The sequence below is a fragment of the Cervus canadensis genome, chromosome 4, assembly GCF_019320065.1.
Source record: "Cervus canadensis isolate Bull #8, Minnesota chromosome 4, ASM1932006v1, whole genome shotgun sequence".
In the NCBI taxonomy this organism is placed as follows: domain Eukaryota; kingdom Metazoa; phylum Chordata; class Mammalia; order Artiodactyla; family Cervidae; genus Cervus; species Cervus canadensis.
In genome coordinates this window covers 14,234,125-14,258,330 of record NC_057389.1, presented here as the reverse complement: position 1 = coordinate 14,258,330, position 24,206 = coordinate 14,234,125, and the positions used below count along the sequence as shown (strand labels likewise).

At 40.8% G+C, this 24,206-nt stretch overlaps 1 protein-coding gene across 5 annotated transcripts in view; it reads right to left on the bottom strand.

Moving 5' to 3' along the window:
• Window positions 1–1,336: 1,336 nt before the first annotated feature.
• The window catches only part of ERAP1 (endoplasmic reticulum aminopeptidase 1), a 99,936-nt gene continuing 77,066 nt past the window's right edge, over window positions 1,337–24,206 (bottom strand). For all 5 annotated transcript variants that reach the window (XM_043464591.1, XM_043464589.1, XM_043464593.1 and 2 more), the window contains exons 6-19: window positions 23,688–23,842; window positions 23,214–23,327; window positions 21,755–21,886; window positions 18,212–18,343; window positions 17,986–18,057; window positions 16,532–16,686; window positions 14,366–14,445; window positions 13,612–13,795; window positions 11,662–11,818; window positions 10,818–11,002; window positions 9,040–9,201; window positions 8,446–8,586; window positions 7,818–7,899; window positions 1,337–3,613 (exon numbers count right to left, since the gene is read on the bottom strand). In XM_043464591.1, the coding sequence (XP_043320526.1) occupies window positions 3,458–3,613; window positions 7,818–7,899; window positions 8,446–8,586; window positions 9,040–9,201; window positions 10,818–11,002; window positions 11,662–11,818; window positions 13,612–13,795; window positions 14,366–14,445; window positions 16,532–16,686; window positions 17,986–18,057; window positions 18,212–18,343; window positions 21,755–21,886; window positions 23,214–23,327; window positions 23,688–23,842 (1,907 nt within the window). In that variant the 3' untranslated portion in view covers window positions 1,337–3,457. The remainder of the gene's footprint in view (window positions 3,614–7,817; window positions 7,900–8,445; window positions 8,587–9,039; window positions 9,202–10,817; window positions 11,003–11,661; window positions 11,819–13,611; window positions 13,796–14,365; window positions 14,446–16,531; window positions 16,687–17,985; window positions 18,058–18,211; window positions 18,344–21,754; window positions 21,887–23,213; window positions 23,328–23,687; window positions 23,843–24,206) is intronic.

The following is a 24,206-nucleotide window of genomic DNA, read 5'->3' as shown; positions in this document are numbered from 1 at the left end:
TTGTCTTCAGTTGGGAGAGAAAGGAACTTTATATTTCTAAGAGATATATTTGATAGTTTCTTAAAGCAGCACACATAAAAGGAAAAACCTTTGCAAACTTTTGCACATTCTCCCCACAGTGCCTGTAAATCTCATTAGTATTTTCAATTTGCGCTTAATTATTTTTGTTGTTAGCATTTGGAAAACGATGCCTCACGTATTCTTCAGTGTTCTGATTTCTCATGACCCCTTTCCTCTTGGACTTTTGAACTGTATTTGATGTTTCTTTGGGTTGATACGTCAGACATAAAATACTGTGCATTGGGCACATGTCTCCTCTTGAGCTGCTAATTGTAGAGACCTTGGACAGACCAGGAAGCACCGACCCCCCTAACCTCTCTGCCAGAGGTTAGGACTTCTGCATCTTGTCCGCACAGACCCACCGGGACTTGACTCAAGTCAGAAGAGCAAAATGCAGACTATGTCACTGCATAGCTAGTTTCAAGAATAACAAAGTCTAATTCTTAGAACACTCACATGGCTTGATCTCTGCCGCAATACTGCCTTAAGCTGCGCTTGCCATCGTCCCTCTGTGAAACCTGAGCAGCAGCTATTAGCAAAGAGCCGTTGCCACATGAGTCTTGCACTGTACAGCATGTGGCTTAATGGGAGTTGGGTTTATTACCAGATACAAAAACAAACTTCTGCTTAAAAATAAAGAAATAAGATCTTTTTAACATTAAAAAAAAAATCTGTTTTTTTCTTCCCCCATAGCAAATTAAGAACTAGGGAGGGTCTGATATCCCACAACTTGGAATGGTTTCTCATATCTTTCTGAATGGTTGATGGACATAACACTGATATCGCTGATGAAATTAAATTATCAAAATCCCATCTTCATTTTCTGATAGTGAACGCAGGAAAAGATATCAGGTACATATCATAAAACTGATTTGGAATTCCTGGTTTCAGAGAGCACAGCCTTCCTTCGCATCTGTTTAAACTATTTCTTAGGACTTAGCAATTTCACTAAAAATAAGTATCACTGATACTATCTAATGGGGTAGGAGGCAAGCTAAATAACAATACTGCTTATAATGGGTATCCAAGTCTATTAATACAGTCTAAAAATTCTCTTTAAAAATCATGCATATGCCTGAGATTGCAAACTTCATCCACTTCAAATGCTCTGTCTTCATTTCATGAGAGATAAAGGCATTATTAGTCTAAAATGGGAAATATAAGCCAGGATTATGGTAATTTAAACAGACCTTTTCAAGGCACTAACAAGAAAATAAACACTTTTCCTGAGGGATTTTAACTATGTGTCTATAGGTAGTACAAAGCTGTTTTGTTTAAAAAAAAAAAAAAAAGGTGAAACCTTTGACATTGACAGATGTGTTTGCAAAGATCTGACTCCAGTATTACTAATTTACACGCATATATAATGTTTTTTAAATTACATACCAAATCTAGAGATTTAAGAAATACCTGTGAAAGTAAACATTTATTTAAGGTTCTCTGAATATGCCTTCTTGTTTATTCAAAATGTCTTCAAGACTTGGGTGTCTTGTCTGCTGGTAATTAATGATGAACTGAGTAAGCTACAGGATCTAAATCAGTCCTTTTTACCCATCTAATTTGCAGTAAATAATTGCAAATATTTGCTTAGAGGTAAATAACATTTTTTATTACCAAAAAGGGTTTTGCACATTGCTGTGGTGATGTGTGTCTCTTTAGAAAATGGACTTCTCCAAAAGCAAATGAACACAGGTTCCTCAGGTGACCAAAACCGAAAACCACTATTTCCATGTTTCATTACTCAAGATACAAGATGCAATTAAAGGAAAGTATTTTACATTAAAATCTTGGCTTTGTATGTTTTTTAGAAGGAACACACCTGGGGGGTAGAAATTACCAGTGATTTCTGTTTTTTTAGTTCTTAAACCATTAAGTCAGGCAGTATGTATGAAAATGGAATTATAAACACATTTATGTCCAGAAAAGACCTTCTATTCCGTAGTGTATTAGAACACATTGACATTTTTATATCCTATTCCTTTAAGTTTTGCAATATATTAAACTCATAAAAGATTTCAGTTCCAACACCATACCTGGTCTTCGCTTAGGCTGATATAAGCAAGTAGTTTCCATTTCACAGTAGCTTACATTTATTAGAGCAGTGCCCGAGGGCAGTAAGCGCCAACAACAAGTTATTTAGGGATTATAAGCCAGACCATCTCATCTCTATCGGCCCCTTCTCCTCCCACCTTCAGTCTTTCCCAGCATCAGGATCTTTTCAAATGAGTCAGTTCTTCAACAGTTGGATGGCATCACCGACTCAATGGACATGCGTTTGAGTAAACTCCGGGACCTGGTGATGGGCAGAGAGGCCTGGCGTGCTGCAGTCCATGGGGTCGCAAAGAGTCAGACACGACTGAGCGACTGAACTGAACTGAAACCAGACCAAATAAGAAACAGGGAAGGGAAGCATCACCTACCGAAGGATCAATAGCGCTCAGGTTCAACTTGCAATGACAGGTTTCTCTTCTAGACCTGAAAGCTGTCTGCTCTTTCAGGAGGGCCACTGCTGGTCAGTAGCCTTGAGGAAATAGATGGCACCCTCTAATTAGGATTATCTCAGGAGGGCTCTACGGAAGGGGTTTGTGGGGGTTTTGTTTTGTTTTGTTTTTAAACAAGAATATGAGCAGGCTGTATGAAAACCACGAGTCCAGACAGGACTAACGAAAGCCAGGCTTCCGCTTTCCCCTGCAGAGTTGAGAGGAGGAAGCATCTCACTAGCCCAGAGATGCAGAAGGCTGGCGGGAAAGAGGGCCACCGCCCTGGAGCTGAGCCCTTCTGCTGGAGGCCAGCCTGAGGCTACCTGCAAGGAAACCAGGGGAATAAAGACCCTCACCTGCTCTCTCCCCAACCCCAGCTCTGATCTGCCCTCCTGGGAGTTCAGCCGAAGCTGGAGGACAGGGAAGCCTCATGATGTGGCCGGACAGGTCAGCCCCTGGGCAAGCAGCAAGCGGGAGAAAGGTGGGATGGAGAGGGGGGATTCATGGTTCAGTCAGCACCCCAGGGGTTCATGGTTCAGTCATCATCACTGTTGAGAGCCTTCCCAGGAGACTGACGCAGCAGCATATGAATGACAGACGCGTGGGGAGCAGGGGTGTGTAGACCACGGGGCTTCAGTATACAATGTAAGAAGAATCAGGAACTTTACTTCTCCACAGTAGGGAATCCCCCACCTGGGTGTACATTTCGGGGTCACACCTATAATGGAACACGTAGTGGCAGCAACTCCCTGAGGAAAACGTGAAGCAACCGGTCTTCACGAGAAGGAAGGGGTGAAATGAAGGGACAAGAGGCATCTTCAGTGGGTGCCAAGCTGGCCCATCTCCACTTTGAAAATATTCACATTCAACGAAAGTTTGGAGATTACACATCACAGGAACCGGCCAAGAGCCGAACATTACAGCAGGTTAAGCTTCTCACTTTGCAGCCACGCTTTGATCTTATCAAAATTCTTGTCCATCCAGCGTATGTTTTCCTCGATGGTTTCGATGGTTTGCTGAACACAACGGAGCTGAGACCCATTTTCCTTCAAAGAGCTGAAGAATTCTTTTACCTTGTGGGGGAAAAATCGGGCTTTTAAAATTTTGTTTTCAAGTTACACAAATGTAAGTTCAGGCTAGTTCAAACTGAAGCCAGGATTCCAGCATTTGTCAAAATTCTACAGAGAAGGCAGGGCCAGGTGTCTGGATACGATTATGTACATAAACTTGAGCTCTGAAATGAGCTCATGCCTCATGATGTCAAGTGTTGTGTTTTTTTTTTTTTTCTTTCTCTGCAGCTTTTAAAAATTTATTCACAGTTGCCAGATTCTAAAAGACTTCGGCGTTTACCATTTTATAATTAAGTTTTAATCTTGTGTATCTATTTTATGTGTCGTCTGTGACATAGGCACTGATGCAAACTCAACATTTTTAAACGTGTCTGAAAAAAGCAGAATGTGCAGAATCTTTTCTTTGCCAAGCCAAACAGCTTCAGCCACATAAAGTGCGGTCTTTCTCTATGGCCCTGGCCACGTATGTTATTATAGAAACACTGCAAGGAGCGGGGTTCTTAGCAAGTTATGGTGGTAATACCCCAAACCTTGCCAATTTTTTTTTCTCCTAATCCACAGTTGATGTATTGTTCCCTCAAGATAAAATCCACACAACACTCCCCACGGTTTTAGAGAGATAAGAGTCGTTTGGCTATCTCCTTGAAAATATCTGCTGTTGTTTCTCTGCTGGGTGTTTTATCCCCTTTAAGCTCACAGGAGGAATAGGTTGGCTTGGCAACAGCATTGACCATTGTGCTACACTCTCTCACCATCAGGGGTTCTTAACCTTTTCCCATAAATTTTCACAGCATTAATCCATCAATTTTTTATTTTGTAGACAGGAAGCAAGTCTCGGCCAAGATGTATTATTTATTCAGCATGGATTCCAGACAGTTAATTCCTTAAAAATCCATGTCATAATATCATAAGTTTGGGGACAGGAGGTGGGGAAGAATAGGCTTTTGAAAGATCGAATTCCAATTTTAAATGATTCAGGGTTGTTTTAAAATTAAACCTCAGTAGAACTTTTCAGTGAGCTGAAGGCATGTCCTCCCACTATAACAACCTAGAGAACACCCTACTTCACTGTCCTGCCTTAAACTGTAGCTCAACCTATTTTTTTTTCTATCGGAATTAAAGATTAATTAATATGCTATTTAAAAAATCACTCTGGGCAAAATCCTGCGATAAACCATCAAGGAAAAGAATATGAAAAAAAAAAAGTGTGTGGCTGAGTTACTTTGCTATGCAACAAAAATTAACATTGCAAATCAACTATACTTAATAAAATATAAAAAATAAAAAAAATCACTCTGGGCACTCTTCAGTTGAACCACATCAACGGTTTTACTAATTGGTCAAATTAATTAGTCCTAAAGAAGCTTAACACGATAGTACTAAAAAAGACCTACAAGAGCTCTAACAAAGCCCGTAGTTAACCCCTGCCCTTCAGCTTTTCTGGACCCAGATTTTTCACTCCTATCTTCATCTGCCTTGGGAAATCCAGCATCTCAGCTGAAGACATAGATGAATCACACTTGCCTCCTTGAGAACATTTTCTGTGCAATGAGCAGCCTGATATATGGGTAGAGTAAATGATTTAACTTCTCTGGGACTCGGATTCCTCGTCTGTAACACTGCAGAGCATTGGTGAGGACGCTGTTGTGTAATGTGGGTGAAGTGCAGAACCTAAAGCCCAGAGGGTCTAGGGACCTAAAGCCCAGGGACTCACCCACATCCATTTCTTCATGAATATTGACTCTGGTACTTACTCATCCCTCTGGCTTAGTTACCTGCAAGACACTGAGGATGAGGCCATAAGTCAGGCAAGCACCCTGTCCTCATGGAGCTTACAGTCTGCCAGAGGAGACAAGAAGTGAACTAGGATGACTCTGCACCGCGGTGGAGAAAATAAGCCCAGGCCATGATGGCAACTGGGGACGGGGTGGCCTGCCTTTGACAAAGTGGTCTGCAAAGGTGATGACACTTGAGCTTGGGGAATTTATGCAGAATAAAATGAACCTTTCCAGTCTAAAGCTGGGGACCGAGCAAGCCAGGAAGAAGAAGGAATAAGCGTGGAGGCTTCGAGCCGGGAGGAACACCCGGTGGGGCCCAGAGGCAGGAGGAGACTGAGTGGCTGAGACGGTGAGCGCAGAAGTGTGCGGGAATGAGCGGAGGGGTGGGCAGGGGCCGGGTCATCGTGGACTCATCCACACGGGAAGGAGAGGTTTGAGATGTCAAGAGCAACGGGCAAGAGTTCCAAGAAAGGGTCAGTCTGCCGTGGGTGGGTTTTCAGTTTTCAGGATGCAAAACAGTTTGGCGCTGGTCAAATGGCAGAAGGAAGGCCAGTCAGGAGGTTACCACCGTAGACCCAGGCAAGAGAGGAGAAAGGCTTCGCCACGCTAAGAGCAGAGAGGTGCGCAGAGGATGGACAAGCTGGAAGCAGGGCCAAGAGGACTCTAGGAGGGGCTGGAGGCGAAGGGAAGGACGGGCTCAGGATGGTGCCTGCATTTTAAATGTCAGCAGGACATGTTCCACCTGAAAACATGTCAGGCGCTTTCATTTACATGTCCTGGTGCAGGGGTTTTGTACCTGATGCTTCCTCTGCACACAACACTCTCCTCCTAGACGCCTCCATTTCCGTCTGCACCTGCTCACACGTCCACTCATCATTCCACAGAACACAGCATCATCCCTTACCCAGTCACTCACTCTCCTTGCCCTGCCTTATTCATCTTCAGGGCATATAACTACCCGGCATAGGCTGATGTGTCCCTGACTGTCTGATTCTCCCGGTAGAATATAAGCTCTGTGAGGGCAGGGACTTTGTATATCCTGTTTCATCACTGTAGCCCTGACCTAAAACCGTAACTGCTGGAGAGTAAGAATGAAGTACGTCTTGAGTGAATTATTGAGAAAATAAATGATCAATCAATAAATGAAATCTTTTGTTACTGCACATCTGGTCACAGCCCCTGGCTGGTCCTGCAGTCATCACACAAAGTATCTCTGCCGTAGACCTCACTAGAAGGTCAAGCTTGAATTATTGTGTGCAAGTTAATTTTACAAGCCTGGGTGAGACTGCCGAAAAACTGGAGAAATGAGGGTTGTCACATTTCTTTTCCATTTTCAAAGCAGTCTCTATCAAACTAGATCATGGAACTACATAATTGAACCATTCCTAAGAAAGTTTATATTAGGCTCCCGGCTTTTATCTAAATGCAACATTTTTAAAGCCATGTAAAATGTGTTCTACAACTTTACTATAGAGAACACTGTTAAAGATGAGCCAGACTTCCCAGGTGGCTCAATGGGTAAAGAATCTGCCTGCAATGCAGAAGTTGCAGGAGCTGAGGGTTCGATCCCTAGGTTGGGAAGATAACCTGGAGGACAGCATGGCAACCCACTCCAGTATTCTTGCCTGGAGAATCCCACGGACAGAGGAGCCGATAGTCCATAGGGTCGCAAAGAGTCGGACACAATTGAAGTGACTGAGCACACAAGTGCACCTCAACAAAATGACCCATTAAGACTGAAAAGTTTGCTTTTGTGGAAAACTTGCATGTTCCATGGGTCTCTCTTGCCTGACAATAACTCATACTGTTTTCTCATCTTTCCTTGGCTGCTAGGAAGCTGTGATAAATTTAGGGTACAATTGCAATAAATTGTCCTCAGCATAAATCCCTCATACAGTTACCTCTTTCTGAACATTATGCAGCTTTTTTGGTTAACATTATTTTATATATAGACCTTACAAGTGGCCTAAAATTCTTTCTGAAAGTAGACAGTACATAAAGTAAGTAATGGGAAACCACGAGCTTGAATAGTGGAGAACCTAGTTTCCAGACCAGCCTCTTTCAAAATAACTAATGATCACTTCAGTCACTTATTCCTCAAATAATCACTTTTAACATCCTAAACAGGGATTAGATGTCTAAAGTAATTTTTTAAGCCCTAAAGTTTCCAATGGCAGAGCTAAGACTTCTAAACATGTTTGGGGAGAGGCACAGCTTTCAATTATTTGTAACTTATTTTTTGCTAAAATCAAAACCACCATACTGAACACAGCACACATCCAGAAATAACATGCACTCAGTGACAAAATTCATTTCTAACTCAGCAGGCCGTTCAAGTATTTTGCTGACCCCCTATTTATTAGATAACGTATTAGCTAACCGTCACTTAGGTTTAAAAAGAAAGCTTTTTATTTTATTTTATTTTTTACCTCTTCAAGCCGTGCTCTTGTTGAGAACTGATTTGTTGTTCCCGTTACCATGTAGGCTATGGAATTTGAGCCAAGATCAAACCTAGAAATAGAAATTGTCAAAATGTATTATGAAGTATTTGCTCATTCCATATGTATTTTTAAGTGCCTCAACATATGTTATAGCAATCAACCAGAAACTAGTTAGGCATGAAAAAGATAAGACATGATCCTTAGCTCCAAGGGGCTAAGATCTAGTTGTAAAAAATACACACACCAGCCACTGAATAAAAAATAAAGCACCCAAAAGAAAATGACACAAGAAACAAGTGCTACTTACAAGGGCAGATGCAGTGAGCAGAAGTACTAAATAGACTTGGATTGAACTGTGCAGAAGAAGGCTTCATATAGGGCCCAGGGTACAGGAAGAGATTATTCCACGTGGCATGAAAAACGTAACCACCCAGATCCACTAGTTAGCACTGAATTAGAGTTTCGTATTTTCTAAGGATATTTTGGGTACCTCTACCTCCTATCTTCAGTCAAAAGAATCCCTCTAGATAACCCCTATTATTTGACAGACTCGGCTAAAACACAGCGAGTTTCAGGAATTCTTCCCAGTCACAGCACAGTTTTTGGCACGACTTACTTTTGCACAAGTTTGTTCCAGTTTTCCCTCAGAAACTGCCAGGCCAACGGATATCCCACTGGGTTTCTGCCAATAGCTCTAAGAATATCTGGAAACTCTTGAGTTTTTATTACATCTCCCTTAAAACTTTGATCTAGTAGCCTAGAATGATTAAGAGACGTGTTAGCAATGAAGAGGCCCCGAAAAAGTTCTGAACTTTTTAATACAATGATTTGTGAAAGAAAAAAAATCTGATCTAAGTTATAAAAGAGCCCTGAGAAACTCACTATAGCTATATAATAATAAAAACTAACATTTATATTTACAACACCCCTTCTCATATATTCTCTCTTTTTGCTCACAAGTGGCTAAATAAGTATACCAAGTATATATTTCTAAATGTGTTAAAGATACACAAATACATACTCCTCAAAATATTTTTCCTGACACCCGCTGCTCCCTAATTATTTACCATACACATTAGATGTGCGCCCTCCTGCATAAATGTTCCCAGCAGAAAACACGGTTCCTGGCCAAGAGAACAAAAATAGATGCCAGAAGGATCTGCTCTCATTTAATTCCTTTTGGCTACATGAACATGAATGAAATACTCACCATTGAAGCTTTTCTTTATTTTGGCTGATACAGAGAGCAAATTCAATTTGGTTTTTCTCGGTACTGGACAATGACGACTGGTATTTACTATAAAGAAAATCCCATCCTTCGAGGGTCTGGGCCCCCACAGCAAACACTGCCAAGGTCACATCTTTGGGCAAGCTGTGGAAAAGAGCATACCAAGGGTGAGTCGGGGATGAAGAAAGTGTGTTTTCAGGCAGGAGGCTTACTTATTACAAAATGATAAACCAGCTCCACAATCAAGAGACGTGTGCTCAGAAACGTAAACAAAAATAACCTCTTTCCTTCAGCAACATTTTATAAAGAGGCAAGAAAGAGTAACTGAAATTAGGTTTTAAGTAGCTTTCTCAAAAATATACTGTGAAATGCCACTTCTTTATTTATTTTTTTATGCCACTTCTTTAAATACATCTGTTTCTAACATACTTGAATGATGCCAAGTGACTCAATAGGTAGTCACTTTCCAAGACAAAAGAAAAAAAATTCAAACTAGACTTAAGATGAAGTCCATGAACAAAAGTCAGGAACCCAATAGGACCACTGTTTGTAGGCACTTCTTTAAATGCAAGTACGTATATTGTTAGCTTAGTATTTCCTGCATGGGATTTAAGCCGCAAATATAAAAGGACTTGACCCCTGCCCCATACCCCTGTGTCCCCTCCCCACCTGTCAGGAGCTTGAGAGGCCTGGAAAAGCTACTACGAGAGAGGCACTGCCTCTGTTCCTGTCTAGCATAGCTGTCTCATTTCTAATAAGGTTTTGTATCCTTGTGTGCATGTGTGCACTCAGTCATGTCTGACTTTGCTAGGCTCCTCTGTCTGTGGGATTATCCTGGCAAGAATACTGTAATAGGTTGCCATTTTCTACTCCAGGGGATCTTCCCAACCCTGGGATCGAACCTGTGTCTCTTTGCGTCTCCTGCATTGGCAAGCAGGTTCTTTACCACTAGAGACACCTGAGTAAGCCACCTTTGTATCCTTGAAGTGAAGTGAACTGCAAGTTGCTCAGCCGTGTCCGACTCTTTGCCACCCCATGGACTATACAGTCCATGGAATTTTCCAGGCCAGAATCCTGGAGTGGGTAGCCTTTCCCTTCTCAGGGGATCGTCCCAACCCAAGGATCGAACCCCAGTCTCCCACATTGCAGGCGGATTCTTTACCAGCTGAGCCACAAGGGAAGCCCTTTTGTATCCTTGGCTATACCAAAAAAATCCAGTAAATATTCTAATCCCATTCTAACTGTTCAGATATTTGACTTTTGTGCATAGAGGTTTCCTCTTAGCATTTCTTCAAGCAGAAATTTGAGAGGGGCATAGATAAATCTAAAAGAAAAAAAAATTTACTTTCCCCAAAGAACACCAGAACAGTCTTATCTATACTTGTTTCTTTTTTTTCCCCAACATTGAGTCATGATGATGGAACACAGAAAAGATACCCCTTACATGAACAAACTGCTGCTGCTGCTAAGTCGCTTCAGTCGTGTCCGACTCTGCGCGACCCCATAGACGGCAGCCCACCAGGCTCCGCCGTCCCTGGGATTCTCCAGGCAAGAACACTGGAGTGGGCTGCCATTTCCTTCTCCAATGCATGAAAGTGAAAAGGGAAAGTGAAGTCGCTCAGTCGTGTCCGACTCTTCGCAACCCCATGGCCTGCAGCCCACCAGGCTCCTCCGTCCATGGGATTTTCCAGGCAAGAGCACTGGAGTGGGGTGCCATTGCCTTCTCCGATGAACAAACTAGTTGCTCAATAAAAACAGACCTCAGGTTTCCATTGGCTTCCTGCCACTGTCTGAAATAGCCTTCTGCCTTCTGCACGCAGGGCTGGTACTTGCGCACGCAGGCGAGGAGGAGCAGCTGACTCCGCAGCATTCGCTCGGAGACGGAGCCCTCGTCCGTCCACGTCTGCTTGTCAATGAGGTCCCTCAGCAGCCTGATGAGGAAGGCCTGCGGGAAAGCCACACCTGTCACCAGTCATCTCGTGGTTTATAGAGTTCAGTACACCCTCGGGTGATGGGGATTGTTTCTTAAAGCTCAGTCCAACTCAGATTTTCAAAACCATGCGGTTCAGTTTCTATTTAATTATAAAAGGGGTCAAAAGCAAGAAATGGTGAATGATTCGAGTATTTCCCTAACTATCTTATAGACATATACTTAGCCTACTTAAAATCAGGATGAGCTGCCACTTTCAAAACACACTAAAAGAGACAGTCGATGCGACATTTTGAGAGCAAATTATACGAGACTTCATGACATTTTGCAAAAGTAACAACTGCGTGCCTCCTGCTTGAGTACCTGAGTCCCAGAAAATCTTAAGAGCAACCATCACAACACAGAAGTAAAATGACATAAAGAATCAGCCACATGAGGGAATGACAAGCCCCTGAAACTTAAGAACAGGATCTAACAGTGCCAGGCCTGTTTTTAGTGCCAAAATAAAACCAAAATCTTCACGGGTCAACTCAGGTATGAAGATAATTGCGATTTTCTTTAAAATATATCCAGACATGTATATAAAATACACACCACGGTAAGAAATCTTTTCCACACCCACACCAAAGCAAACTGGTTATCTAAAAACTATTTGGTTTATTCCAGCCTTTTACCTTGAATTGAGTTTCCACTTCCTTCATATCTCTCTTCTCCATTAACTTATACATTGGTATCAGCTCATTCAAACCTTGAAACACGGGCATGATTTCAGTTTCATGCTTCAGGTACAAGGTTAAATCCAAGGCTTTTTCAATCGACAGCTTTCCAATGCTGTTCAGGAGACACCGGGGTTAGCAGTTGGAAAGAAAAATCCAGGAAATCAACTGTTTGCTTCAAAAGTTATTTTAACAAGCTTCCAGCAAAATATTCAGTCAGATATAGACAACTCCTTACAGATAATGACCTCCACACTAACAGCTTTCCTGTCACATATAACACAACATGTGATATGTTTGCACTGTGAAGGAACTTTCTCGAATAGTAGCGCTAACCACATGTAATATATATAATATAATGTAATATATTATATAACCACATATAATAGTGGAGCTCTACTGGTTGTGGTTAAGATGCAATGGCAGCAGGTCAGCATCTGTCCCTCTAGGAAACATCGAACCTCGCTGAACTGCCAGAGTGAAATGGGAACTGGGATCAAAGATCCCTCAGGAAGCTTCACCAGAGAGGCTGCCACTCAGTCACCAGAATGAGTCCCTGGAGTTAACACATCCTCATCTCCGTTTCAAAAAGAAACTGAGTAAAAGAACAGACTTTGGACTCTGTGGGAGAAGGCGAGGGTGGGATGATGTGAGAGAATAGCACTGAAACATGTATATGATCATATGTGAAACAGATCACCAGTCCAGGTTCAATGCATGAGACAGGGTACTCAGGGCTGGTGCACTGGGATGACCCTGGGGGATGGGATGGGGAGGGAGGTGGGAGGGGGGTTTGGGATGGGGGACACATGTACACCCGTGGTGGATTCATGTCAATGTATGGCAAAAACCACCACAATATTGTAAAGTAATTAGCCTCCAATTAAAATTTAAAAAAATTTTTTTTAATTTTTACAAATAAAAAAAAAGCAATAACAAAACAAAAAGAAACTGAATATAGATCTAAAAAATTCGTCATTATAATGAGAGTTGGTCTTAAAAGCCTCAGTGGTAGGGTACATGTGCACGTAAGTAAACACAGTGATTTAAGCAGCGGTGCGCTGTGGAGGGGAATATATATATTCAGGCAGGCAGAAACGGCTTCATAAGCAACCCCTAATTTATCCCTCACTGCTTTCTGTCACCTCAAGAGCCCCCCAAAAAGGAAGAACTCAACATTTTAGAGCCGAGAGACATGGAGGCCGAGAATCACAGTATTCTCTCCCACGTGGGGGTTTCCTCTTAGACCTCACTTCTACCTAAAGAGTGAAGAAGTTTGAGTTTTAGGCAAGGGGGAAGATTTCCTGAAAAGCCAATGCTAGGGGCAAAAAAAAGTGAGTATTATCCTCACCCACTCAAAGATCACTTGGCGGGACCATGTTCTATGAGCTACACGCCATAAAGATGCTGTGACGTCCAGGCATCCAGCTTGGGGTATCGTGGGGATGGGACAGGGGGACTGCTCTCCTTTAGTCCAAGAGATGTAATGACGACAGCTTGGGTCTGGGCGACCTGAGGCTTCTAAGAAGCCTTCACCCAGCAGGGAGAAACCCGATCTGTTACATACAGCAAGGCCAGGAAAAGCTGCAGGGCTAGGCTTTAAAGGCCAGACAAGGGGCTTCTCTGGGATGTCGGTCTCCCGGTTTTCTACACTTCTGCCTTCATCTGATCCAAGCTGTTAATGAAAAAGATTAAAATACAGATTCCTTTCTTTACCTCGGTCCTCAGCAGACACAGATAGGAGGTAATCCTGAGGCCAAAAGCAACCCTGAATCGTTAGGAGAACTTGGGAGAAAACATCCTTCAACTTATTAGCAATCAATCATTTTCATCTTTAGAAATCAAAGATTTGAATGAAAATAGCAGCTTTCAGGCATAAACCACGACTGTGAGGGGGGCTTGCATTACCTGACAAGCTGAAATGCATTGTTAATGAGACTGGCCCGATCGTTACTGCTGATTGCCGTGTGTGTTCCTTTTAAAAGGCCAGTCAGAGTGTCCCATCCATCATCCTCATAATGCACAATGTAATAGCCATTCATCCCAACATTAAATTTGATCCATTCCACCTCTTCTGGGAGGATGAGCACATCTAGAGCAAATAAAGTAAATCACGGCTCGGTTTTCTCTCTTGACTGGTAAAAGCTTTTCTGATCACAGACTGGACAAGGAAACTAAAGGCAGGTTTAATACCCAACAACTTTTAACACTGAAATGAGTTTCATATTGAACACACTGCTTTTAGAAGCCAGAAAACAGCATCCCGATAGACAAAAGCCAATACTAGTTTAAGACACGAATTTTGTTAGATTTATAGATTTGTAAGAACATTGCCATGTTTCAGGCCACATGTATGATACAGCCCATCAGTGTTAAAGTCAGGGGTGATTATTCGAAGTGTCTCTCCTCCTCAGCGTTATATAACTCAACAGTTTTATTCCTTACCTGGCAAGATATTGGCCTTCTTTTTTGCAACCAGACAGTATTTTCAAACCTATATTCTTTACTAGAAATTGAAAGTCAGGGATCTGCTGAAGATGAAGTCTGACTCAATCGTTTTTGTTTTAACCAAGATAAATACCCAGGAAAACTGATTATCTAAATCCTATACATTTAAACAGTTCCTTCTTGAAGTAAGCTAGTTAGGTCCACAATAAATTACCTGTTCTTGTCTTTAGCAAAAAGCGCTGGACTGCATCTGATTTGCTGGTAATGTATGTCAGTGGGACATGCCACAGGAACCTAAGAAAAAGGAAGACAGGCAGGTCACTTGCTGATTCAATGCAAGCAATTCCTAAATCACCTACCATGTGCCAGGCGCTGGCTTGTTCAAAGAAAGATGGTACCCCAAACAGCTTGAGTTAAGAGCTCAAAACATCCCCAGCCCATTTCCAGCTTTGTGGGAGCTGCCAGTTCGGGTTCGATTCATTCTTCTTGGACTCCTTGAATAAATAGAGCTAGGAATCTGGGTGCAAGGGAGCCCTGATAGTCTCATAGGGATCGCAGGGGGCGTGACTTTAAAAGTGAGACCACCAGAAGTGGAGGAGTTGACAGCATGTGCCTTCTACTAAATCCTATACTCAGGAGACCACAGCATCACTTCTGTGGAATTCCTGCCAAGGATGCACAAGCTGAATCTGATTGTGAAAAAAAAAAACAGCAGAAAACCCAAATTAAAGGACATTCTTTAAAATAGCTATCCTCGACTCTTCAAAAATATCAAGGTCAAGAAAGACAGACTGAGGAACTGGTTCAGAAATCAAAGGACTAAAGAGATGTGACAAGAAATACAATCTGATCCTATATTAAATTCTGAAGCAGGTTTTTTTTTTCTTTTTGCTATAAAGACAAGATTAGGACCACTGAGTAAAGTTGAATAAGGTTGATACATTTGATAATAGTATTGTATCAAGTTCATTTCATAATTTTGATAAAGGTTCTGTGATTATATAAATCAATTTTCTTCTTTTTAGAAAATACTACTTATGACAAATAGATGGGGAAATAGTGGAAACAGTGACTGATTTTATTTTCTTGGGCTGCAGATAGTAACTGCAGCCAGGAAATTAAAAGACGCTTGATCCTTGGAAGAAAAGCTATGACAAACCTAGACAGCATATTAAAAAGCAGAGACATTACTTTGCCAACAAAGATCCATATAGTGAAAGCTATGATCTTTCCAGTAGTCATATACGGATGTGAGAGTTGAACCACAAAGAAGGCTGAGTGCCGAAGAATTGATGCTTTTGAACTGTGGTGTTGGAGGAGACTTCTGAGAGTCCCTTGGACAGCAAGGAGATCCAACCAGTCAATCCTAAAGGAAATCAACCCTGAATATTCGTTGGAAAGACTGATGTTGAAGCTGGAGCTCCAATAATTTGGCCACCTGATGCGAAGAGCCGATTCACTGGAAAATACCCTGATGCTGGGAAAGATTGAAGGCAAAAGGAGAAGGGGAGAGCAGAGGATGAGATGGTTGGATGGCATCACTGACTCAATGGACATGAGTTTAGCAAACTCCAGTTGACAGTGAGGGCCAGGGAAGCCTGGCGTGCTGCAGTTTATGGGGTCACAGGGTTGGACATGACTTAACAATTGAACAACACACTGAAGCATTTCATAATGAAGAGGAATCATGTCTCCAATTTACTCTTAAACAGTTAAAAATATATGTTTGCCATATATACAGAGAGAAATAAAGATCATATTTTTTGAAACTGTTTGATATTTTAGGTTATATGTAGACATATAAATGTGGTAAAGAGTTAACACATATCTGGACCAAGAATATACAGGAATTCTTTGCTCTCCTTATAACTTCTCCAGAGGTCTGAAATCATTTCAAAAAAAAAAAAAAAATTTAAATAGTGTCCATCCAGCATCAGTCAAGCTGCAGTGTCTCATTTCCAGCAATGCCCTCTGCAGTGTTAAGCTGACAAACAGGTTTGGGGATCCAAATCAGACTGGCAAAGAAGAGAATCAAGTCTCTTGCATTTCCCGGAAATCACCTTAATGTTTACGTCCTGAGATCCAACCCTACTGACAGGCACTGCTGTAATCTAGTGACAAATGCTTAGAGCTGACTTCAATCCAGTAACTGAAAATTACCATCATGTCTAACTACAAATCATGAGAATGTTAAAGTAATTATGTATCATCTTTATCCTTTTGAAAAGATGGTGGGGTGTAAGTCAACTTCACAGGGCATTTAGATTTGATTAACGTGTTTTGCAACAAAGGTAAGGGCACTAGTTCAAAAATAAGGGTTCATCCTACCAGGCAGACGTCATTACGGAGGCAACAGATGAGTTCCCCCTGTGAACATTACCCGGTTTCGGGGGCACCGGCCACGCCCTTCACATAGTACTCTTGCTTCATGTGCACGTTCCTGCCTCTCATGGTGATGGTTATCAGCGGAAAACCCTTCTGCAGCGTCCAGGTGTTCATCATGGTTTTCACATCAAGGCCTTCCCATCGCCAGTGCTGGTTTATGAGAAAAAGGCAGATACATGAACTACTTGGACCCACCTCTAAGAAGAGAGTCCAAGCTTGAGCTTGCACGGGCTGCAGCCAGTGAAGCTCTTCTCTGCCCCTTCCTCTGCTCCCAGCCCCCAGCCCGCTCCCTTCCCCTGCTGGCTCCAGCCATAGCATATCCACCAGAGCACCCACTATTCGCTTTTCATTCTCTCCCTTTCTTCTGTCTTAAAAACAGTTACCACACCGGGTTCTCCTGGGCAGACTTTGGCTTTGGCATTGGGCACAAGAGCAGGCATGTGTATGAAGGCAGGGAGAGAAAGGACAGAAAGTGGCCAGGTGTGCACCACCTATGCAAGGATGCTGTCTATCCAACAAGCAAGGTGGGGGGGAAAGTGCTCCATCGAGAGCCCATACTTCCCAAGTGATGAAACCAATGTGGCCTGCAACCCAACACCCAGCCATTAACTCAAATGAGGATTTATTCTTCGATACTAAAAAAGCTTTCAAATAATATTTAAGAGCTAATGAAAGGATAAAACATTCCACGGAACACATCTAGAAACTACAGAATAAATCTGTCTCTGAAAGCAAAACAGCCAAGAAAATAAAAATCTAGTGGATACAATTCTGTTGAATCTCTAGGCTCACATTGAGTTACCTGTGAAAATATTCCACAAGGCCAGATAAACAGAGACTCAGGCTGCTTTGTGATTCAGGTGTTATGAATTCTTTATAGCTTAGCAGTTAAAGACATGAGTTAGATCTCAATTCAAATCCCCGCTCTGCAATTTACTAATCATATGCCTTTGGATTTCATTTCCCCAGCTGTAAAAATAGGGGTAATAGCATTTGCTCATAGGCTTATTGTTAAGAATAAAGCAGATTACACACGTAAGTGCTTCACACGTGCCTGACACGTCGTAAGTGCCTGAGAATGCTCACACCATCTATGTTTTTTTTTTCCCCACACAAAATGAAGGGCTATGGAAACAATCGACACAGCCTGATGGATATAGTCATAATCTACCACAGAAGCACGTCATAAATCTACTGCTTTACAGAGTGAAGCTGAAGAAATTAATATCAGTGAGATGTTACCAAAGAAGGCTGGACAACTTCCTTGTATAGAGAGACTTAAGAAAAACTGTAAAAGGCTGTCACTCTGGTATAGTTTAAATGCAGCCTTATCTACAGAGAGACTGATACGATCCAGGGTCTCAGAAAGCTTGGCACAGAGCTATCCTGCAAAGAAAATGGAATGAAAGGATGGGCTTTGGGGTAACACACACAGATGTTAAAACTTACTGCAGATGAAGACGAATGTTCATCTCTAGAACAAAATCCATCCATGTGTTGTGTGTCATCTGTAGGGCAAATCTAAAAACCAGAAATAAACACATCACTCAGTCCTTTTAAAGAAAGACACCACTCGTGATTCTTCTCAGAAGAATTAATGTGGTACAGAACAGAAACAAAATAAGGCAATGAGCCTGTCAACCCCAAACACAGAGATACATGAAAACATACTCACGCTTGCCATACTATTCCACAGGTCCTCGTTTTTTGTGTTTTTATAGCTATACTTCTGCAGATACTTGATGATGCCACTTTTAAATGCGTCGGCACCAAGATAGTCCCTTAGCATATTCAGAATACAAGCTCCCTGAAAAGACCATATAAATAATTGTTAGCTGGAGTCCACCTCCGTCTCATCTACCGTCACTATGTTGGAGCCATTCGTTAAGATGCAGGTGCCGTAACATTTTTAGTGTCTGATCACTTGTGGAACAATTGGAAAAAGTGGGTTACACCTGGATCGATTCAGGCAGGGGATCAATACGACTCTTCATGCTTTAGTCACCGGGACTGCTATTTTTTTGTCAGTATTCAAGCTTCCCTATCATCTGCCGGCTCCCATGATTCACAGGCGATGATGCAGAATAAACACGGGACTTTGGACCACCACGTGGCTTTCCCGCCGCCCCTCTGAGGCAGGAGTCGGGAGAGATGAAATCAAAGGTGAGAACAGGTGAGAAATGGCAGAGCCCATTTGGCAGCCTTGAGCACAGAGAACTGGCCCAGCAAGAGCAACAGGAGAAAGGGGGCATAAGAACTCCTAGACGCTGCACTCCTGTGATAAGAGCTTTTCCCCTCCTCGCCCATTCTCCTAGACCACGGGTCACAAACTCAAATACCTCCAGTGGTCAGACAGGTGACAAACGAGGGACAGAAGTCCAAGGATAAGAAAAATGCTCGCACATTCTTTGTCTCCTCCTGAACTTTTCATACGACTAACCACCAAGAATGTTTCCTCCTTCCCTCTTGCTCAAAACACCACCCAGAGTTTTCTAGGAAATCATGATTCCCCCTTCCTAGGAAACCCTTCCTACTTCACTTCCTGTAAAGCCTCAATTCATCTGTAAGACATAACTCAAAATCTCCTTTTCCAAGAGAATGTCTTAGGTCCCCTCAAGGTAGAGACAGTCTCTCTCTCTGGTTCTAGGAGATGGTAGAGTCACTAGATGGGCAGAGCCTGGGTCCCTGAAGGTCTGCATTGAGTGCATATCCCTGCCAACAGGATGAGGATTTGTGAGATGTAATTTATGGAAGTATAATTAATATACAACATTAGTTTCAGGTATACATTACCTGCATATACTGCACAAGGATCACCATAGTACACCTTGTTAACACCCATCACGACACAGTTACAATTTTTTTCTTGTGAGCAGGACTTCTAAGATTTCCTCTTAGCAACTTTCAAACACACAATTCAATGCTATTAACTACAGCTCCATGCTGTATGTTATATCCCTATGATGTATTTTATAACTGGAAGTTTTTACCTTTTGACATCTTCACCTGTCCCTAAGCCCCTGGCAACCACCAATCTATGAACTCACTCTTCATGTGTTTTTGCTTTTAGATTTAACATCTAAGTGAGATCATACAGGATTTGTCTGACTTAATTCATTTAGGATAATGCCCTCAAGATTCATCCATGTAGTTACAAGCACCAAGCTTTCCTTTTTCTATGGCTGAATATTCCACCATGTAATGGACACTCATGGAAACATCTATCTGGCCTACTGTAAATAAGGTTGCCAGAAACACGGGGTGCATGTCTCTCTTTTAGCTACTGCTTTTGTTTTCTTTGAATACCCCAAAGTAGAATTGCTGGATATGATATCTCTATTTTGTAATATCTTGTTTTCTATCCTGTTTTCCATGGTGACCAGACCCATTTACATTCCCACCACAGTGCACATGGGTTACCTTTCTCCACATCTTCTCAACACTTGTTATTCATCTTTTTGAGACTAACCATTCTAACAGGTGTGGGGGGATGTCTCATTGTGTTTTGACTTGCATTTCCCCAATGATTAGCGATGTTGAGCACTTTATAATGCACCTATTGGTCATATGTTTGTCTTTGGAAAAGTTTCTATTCGGTTCTTCTGCTTTTAAAATCAGATTGTTTTTACTCAGCCATTACAAAGAATGAAATAATGCCATTTGTAGCAACATGGATGGACCTGGAAATTATATCATACTAACTGAAGTAAATCAAGACAGAGAAAGACAAATGTCATATGATATTGCTTATATGTGGAATTAAAACAAACGATACAAATGAACATATTAATAGACTCACAGAGAACAAACTTATGGTTATCAGGAGGGAAGGGTGGTGGGGAGGGACAGATTGGGAGTTTGGGATTGACAGGTACACAATGCTATATTTAAAATGCCTTTCCATGAAAAGAATTTAAATTAAAAAGTAAAATGTAAAAAAAAAAATAAAATCAGATTGTTTTCTTTAGTAATCAAGTTGTATGAGTTCTTTATATATTGTGGATATTAATCCGTTGTCAGATGTATGGTTTCCAGATATTTTCTCCCGTTCAGTAGGGAGAAAATAAAGTACAGAGTGCAAAGTTTTCACTTTGTTTTTGTTATGCACATGGTTTTTAATCTCATGTAATTCCACTTGTGGATTTTTGCCTTTGTTGCTTATGCACTTATGCTTTGGGTGTCACATATAAAAAAACAAAAATCACTGCAAAGACACATGTCAAGAAACTTTTTCTATTTTCCATTTAGGAGTTTTATGGTTTCTGATCCTAACATTTAAGTCTTTAATTTATTTCAGGTTAGTTTTTGTGAGTCATTTAAGACAGTGGTGCAGTTTTATTCCCTTTGATATGGTGTCAGAAGAACTAAATGATCATTTATTTAAGAGACTCCATTTACCATTGTGTATTCTTGGGTCCTTTTTCATAAGTGAACCTTATATTCATGAGTTGATTTCTGGGCTCCGTTCTATTCCATTGATCTATGTGTGTGTTTATATGTCTGTTTTATGTCTGCTTTTATCTACTCTGCACTATTGATGGGAACATGCAAATATGAAATACTTTTCTCTTTGTTACACATAAAGCAGCCAAGCTTTACGATAAATGACACGTTCTCTGCCTCGGTGAGGATAATGGAAATGGTTGATAATGGAAGGGAAAGTGGAAAAGCAGAATTCTAATCTCATTAAGGAGCCATAACTTATCTCTAGTCCATATTGCTAAGGGAAATAAATAGAAGCCTGGTATGACCAAAATTCTTTCTCCTTCAAGGAGAAGCCAGAAATATGGATTTTCATATAAAATCTCCCAACTATTACACGTTGGCAACAATTTCCAGTTCTTTTATTAAACACATTTTGCATGACAACTGTTTCTGAAGGCACCCAAAGCTACAAAGGGGCAGGTGCTTTTGCCTGGTACAAGGCTAAAGCCCAATCAAGACCTATTTGTTGAAGGATAAATTAAAAAGTTTCTGTAGACTGTGAATATTCACTTACGGCAGTAAATGAAGAAGAGACAACAGTATAATCTTCAGGATTTTAAGCCATACTTAAAGTTAGGCCTTAAAGCAGTTGACGCTGGGCAGCCTGAGTGAGAAGAGAAAGCCTTCGATCCAGGTCGGTCCGTGTGACGGGAAAGTCACCCCATAGCCCCGGCTATCACCTCTCCACTGCAGTAAGTTCAGTGTGCATACTGTATCCTTATCATACATTTACCTTGTCATAAGAAACTTCATCAAACATCTCCCGAATCTGAGCAGGATTCTCCACGGGTGTGGACACAGGGTGTGAGGAGTTTAATGCATCCACTTCCATTGCATTGAAACACTTACCAAAGAAATAATCTTTCTATTAAGATAGAAAGACAACATCACCAATGATTCACATTTAGATAAAAAAATATGAAATGAGGCTGGCTTGATATGGGATAATAGGTTTATACTCCAAATTTCTGAAGTGACCTATTATATATCTAAAGAATTTACAAAATTAAATAGGATTATCTTCTAAGGAACAGACAGGAAACAATGATTTTAGATCAATATTGAAAATTTGTTTAAATACTTATCACCTTAGAATAAAGAACATTCTTATTAAAAATAAAAACATTATGCCTACAGTCCAATAGTACCCAAATATGAAACTAAAATGTATAATGATTTCAGTATCTCCAGTCTTCATGTATACTATTTTTTGTAAATTAATTAATTAATTTTAATTGGAGGCTAATTACTTTACAATACTGTAGTGGTTTTAAAGTAAAGAAATTTAGCTTTAACCATGTAGTGAAAGAAAAAGCAATGGAGAACAAATTCCAACTATAATCTAATTAGGGCATATTACACAATCAAACAATAAGCATACATAATCATCTTTATTCTTAAAGACTATATGGAAACAGGAAAACACTTATTATGATCCACTATACTGTAATCAACCCACTCCAGTACTCTTGCCTGGAAAATCCCATGGATGGAGGAGCCTGGTAAGCTACAGTCCACGGGGTCACAAAGAGGCAGACGCGACTGAGCAACTTCACTTTCACTTTCTTTTCACATATAAGTTATGTATATAGGAAGATGAAAATGGGAATATGAATATGCACAAATGAAAATTAAAATATGGTAAAGGATTATTTTTACATAATGTTTCTTTTTAATTATACTGCATTTGATTTTCACAAGTTAAACACATGACTTCTGAAATCATCATGTAGAGATTCCAAAGCATTAAGTTTGTGACCCATGAGTCTAGGTTCTTACACAATCAAATGGACAATTATCTTAAAACTCATTTGATTTGGCAAGTAGGACCCTACTGAAATAACATCAATCTGTACTTAATACTTCTTCAGTGAGCAGCCTTAAGGTGGGAAAGTGATACAGAACAGACAAGTTGTCATTATTTCCATTTCTTTGACATTCAGGGAGGACAATTTAGTACTAACTTCATAACTCATAGATTTGGAAATAAGCAACTGAGTTTGGAAATAAGTCTTTGTGAGATATCTTTAAAGTACACTAGCATTTTGGAAACCTGATTCATATTTAAACTCCCAGGGAGGTTATCAATCTTTCTACAAATTCCATAATCAAGCATTGGTAAATATAATATTTTCCAGCAACAGATTAACCTAAAATGTAAAAAAAAAAAAAAGTAAGTAAATACAACTTACAACTTTCAGTTCTGGATGAGTCACACGGACTGACACGAACTCCATAAACTTGGCAAATCCCTCGTTTAGCCAAAGATCATTCCACCATTCCATAGTGACGAGGTTCCCAAACCACTGAAAGGAAAATATTACTCAGGTTATTCATAGATTTCTATGGCAACTGGATTATCTACATGGCCATAAACATCAAACATTCAGAAGGAAATATATTCTACATGTGTAATGTTAGTATATGAATGTTAACATATTTATTAAGCTAATATTTTTTTCAATGTAAAAAGAAAAACTTTTCAATACGTATTTTAAAAACATGGTACCTAATGTTTTAAAGACATAAATTTTCCTCTGGGAGAAAAAGACAAAAGTAAAAATGAATCCATAGAATTCGTATGTCGATATGAATAGCCTACGTCCCAGAAGAGCAATAAAAACATAGTTTATACTTTTTAGAAAAGTGTGATTGAGCTCATATACCTGGTGGGCGAGTTCGTGAGACACAATCATCGTGATGCCGAGCTTACTTGAGGCGGAAGACTTCTCAGCATCAAACAGTAGAGAAGATTCCCTGTATGTTGTTAGCCCCCAGTTTTCCATTGCACCAGACTCAAAGTCAGGAATTGCGGCAAGATCTCGGGAAGGAAACAAAAAACATCTTATCAATCTTAACCTACACACGGCCCAAACACACTAACTCTCAGAATGGATGGATGCAGGGATCAAAGAAAAACCAAGTGACCCACACAGAATCTTGGATTCTGGACTGAAGAACCTTTCACAGTGAAGTTAAAGGGCTCAGTGGCTCACTCAGAGTTAATCTGCTGCTGCAAGATAAAGTCACGCTTGGGTTTCAGACCTCCTGACTTCATTTCTAATTCTCTGACAAGGGGTTTGGGGACTGGACAATCTTAAAAATTGTCTCAATAATGCACTCTAGCTCGGATGCCCTAGACTTCCACACTCCTAAAAACTCAAACACATAATAGTTTTAAGAGC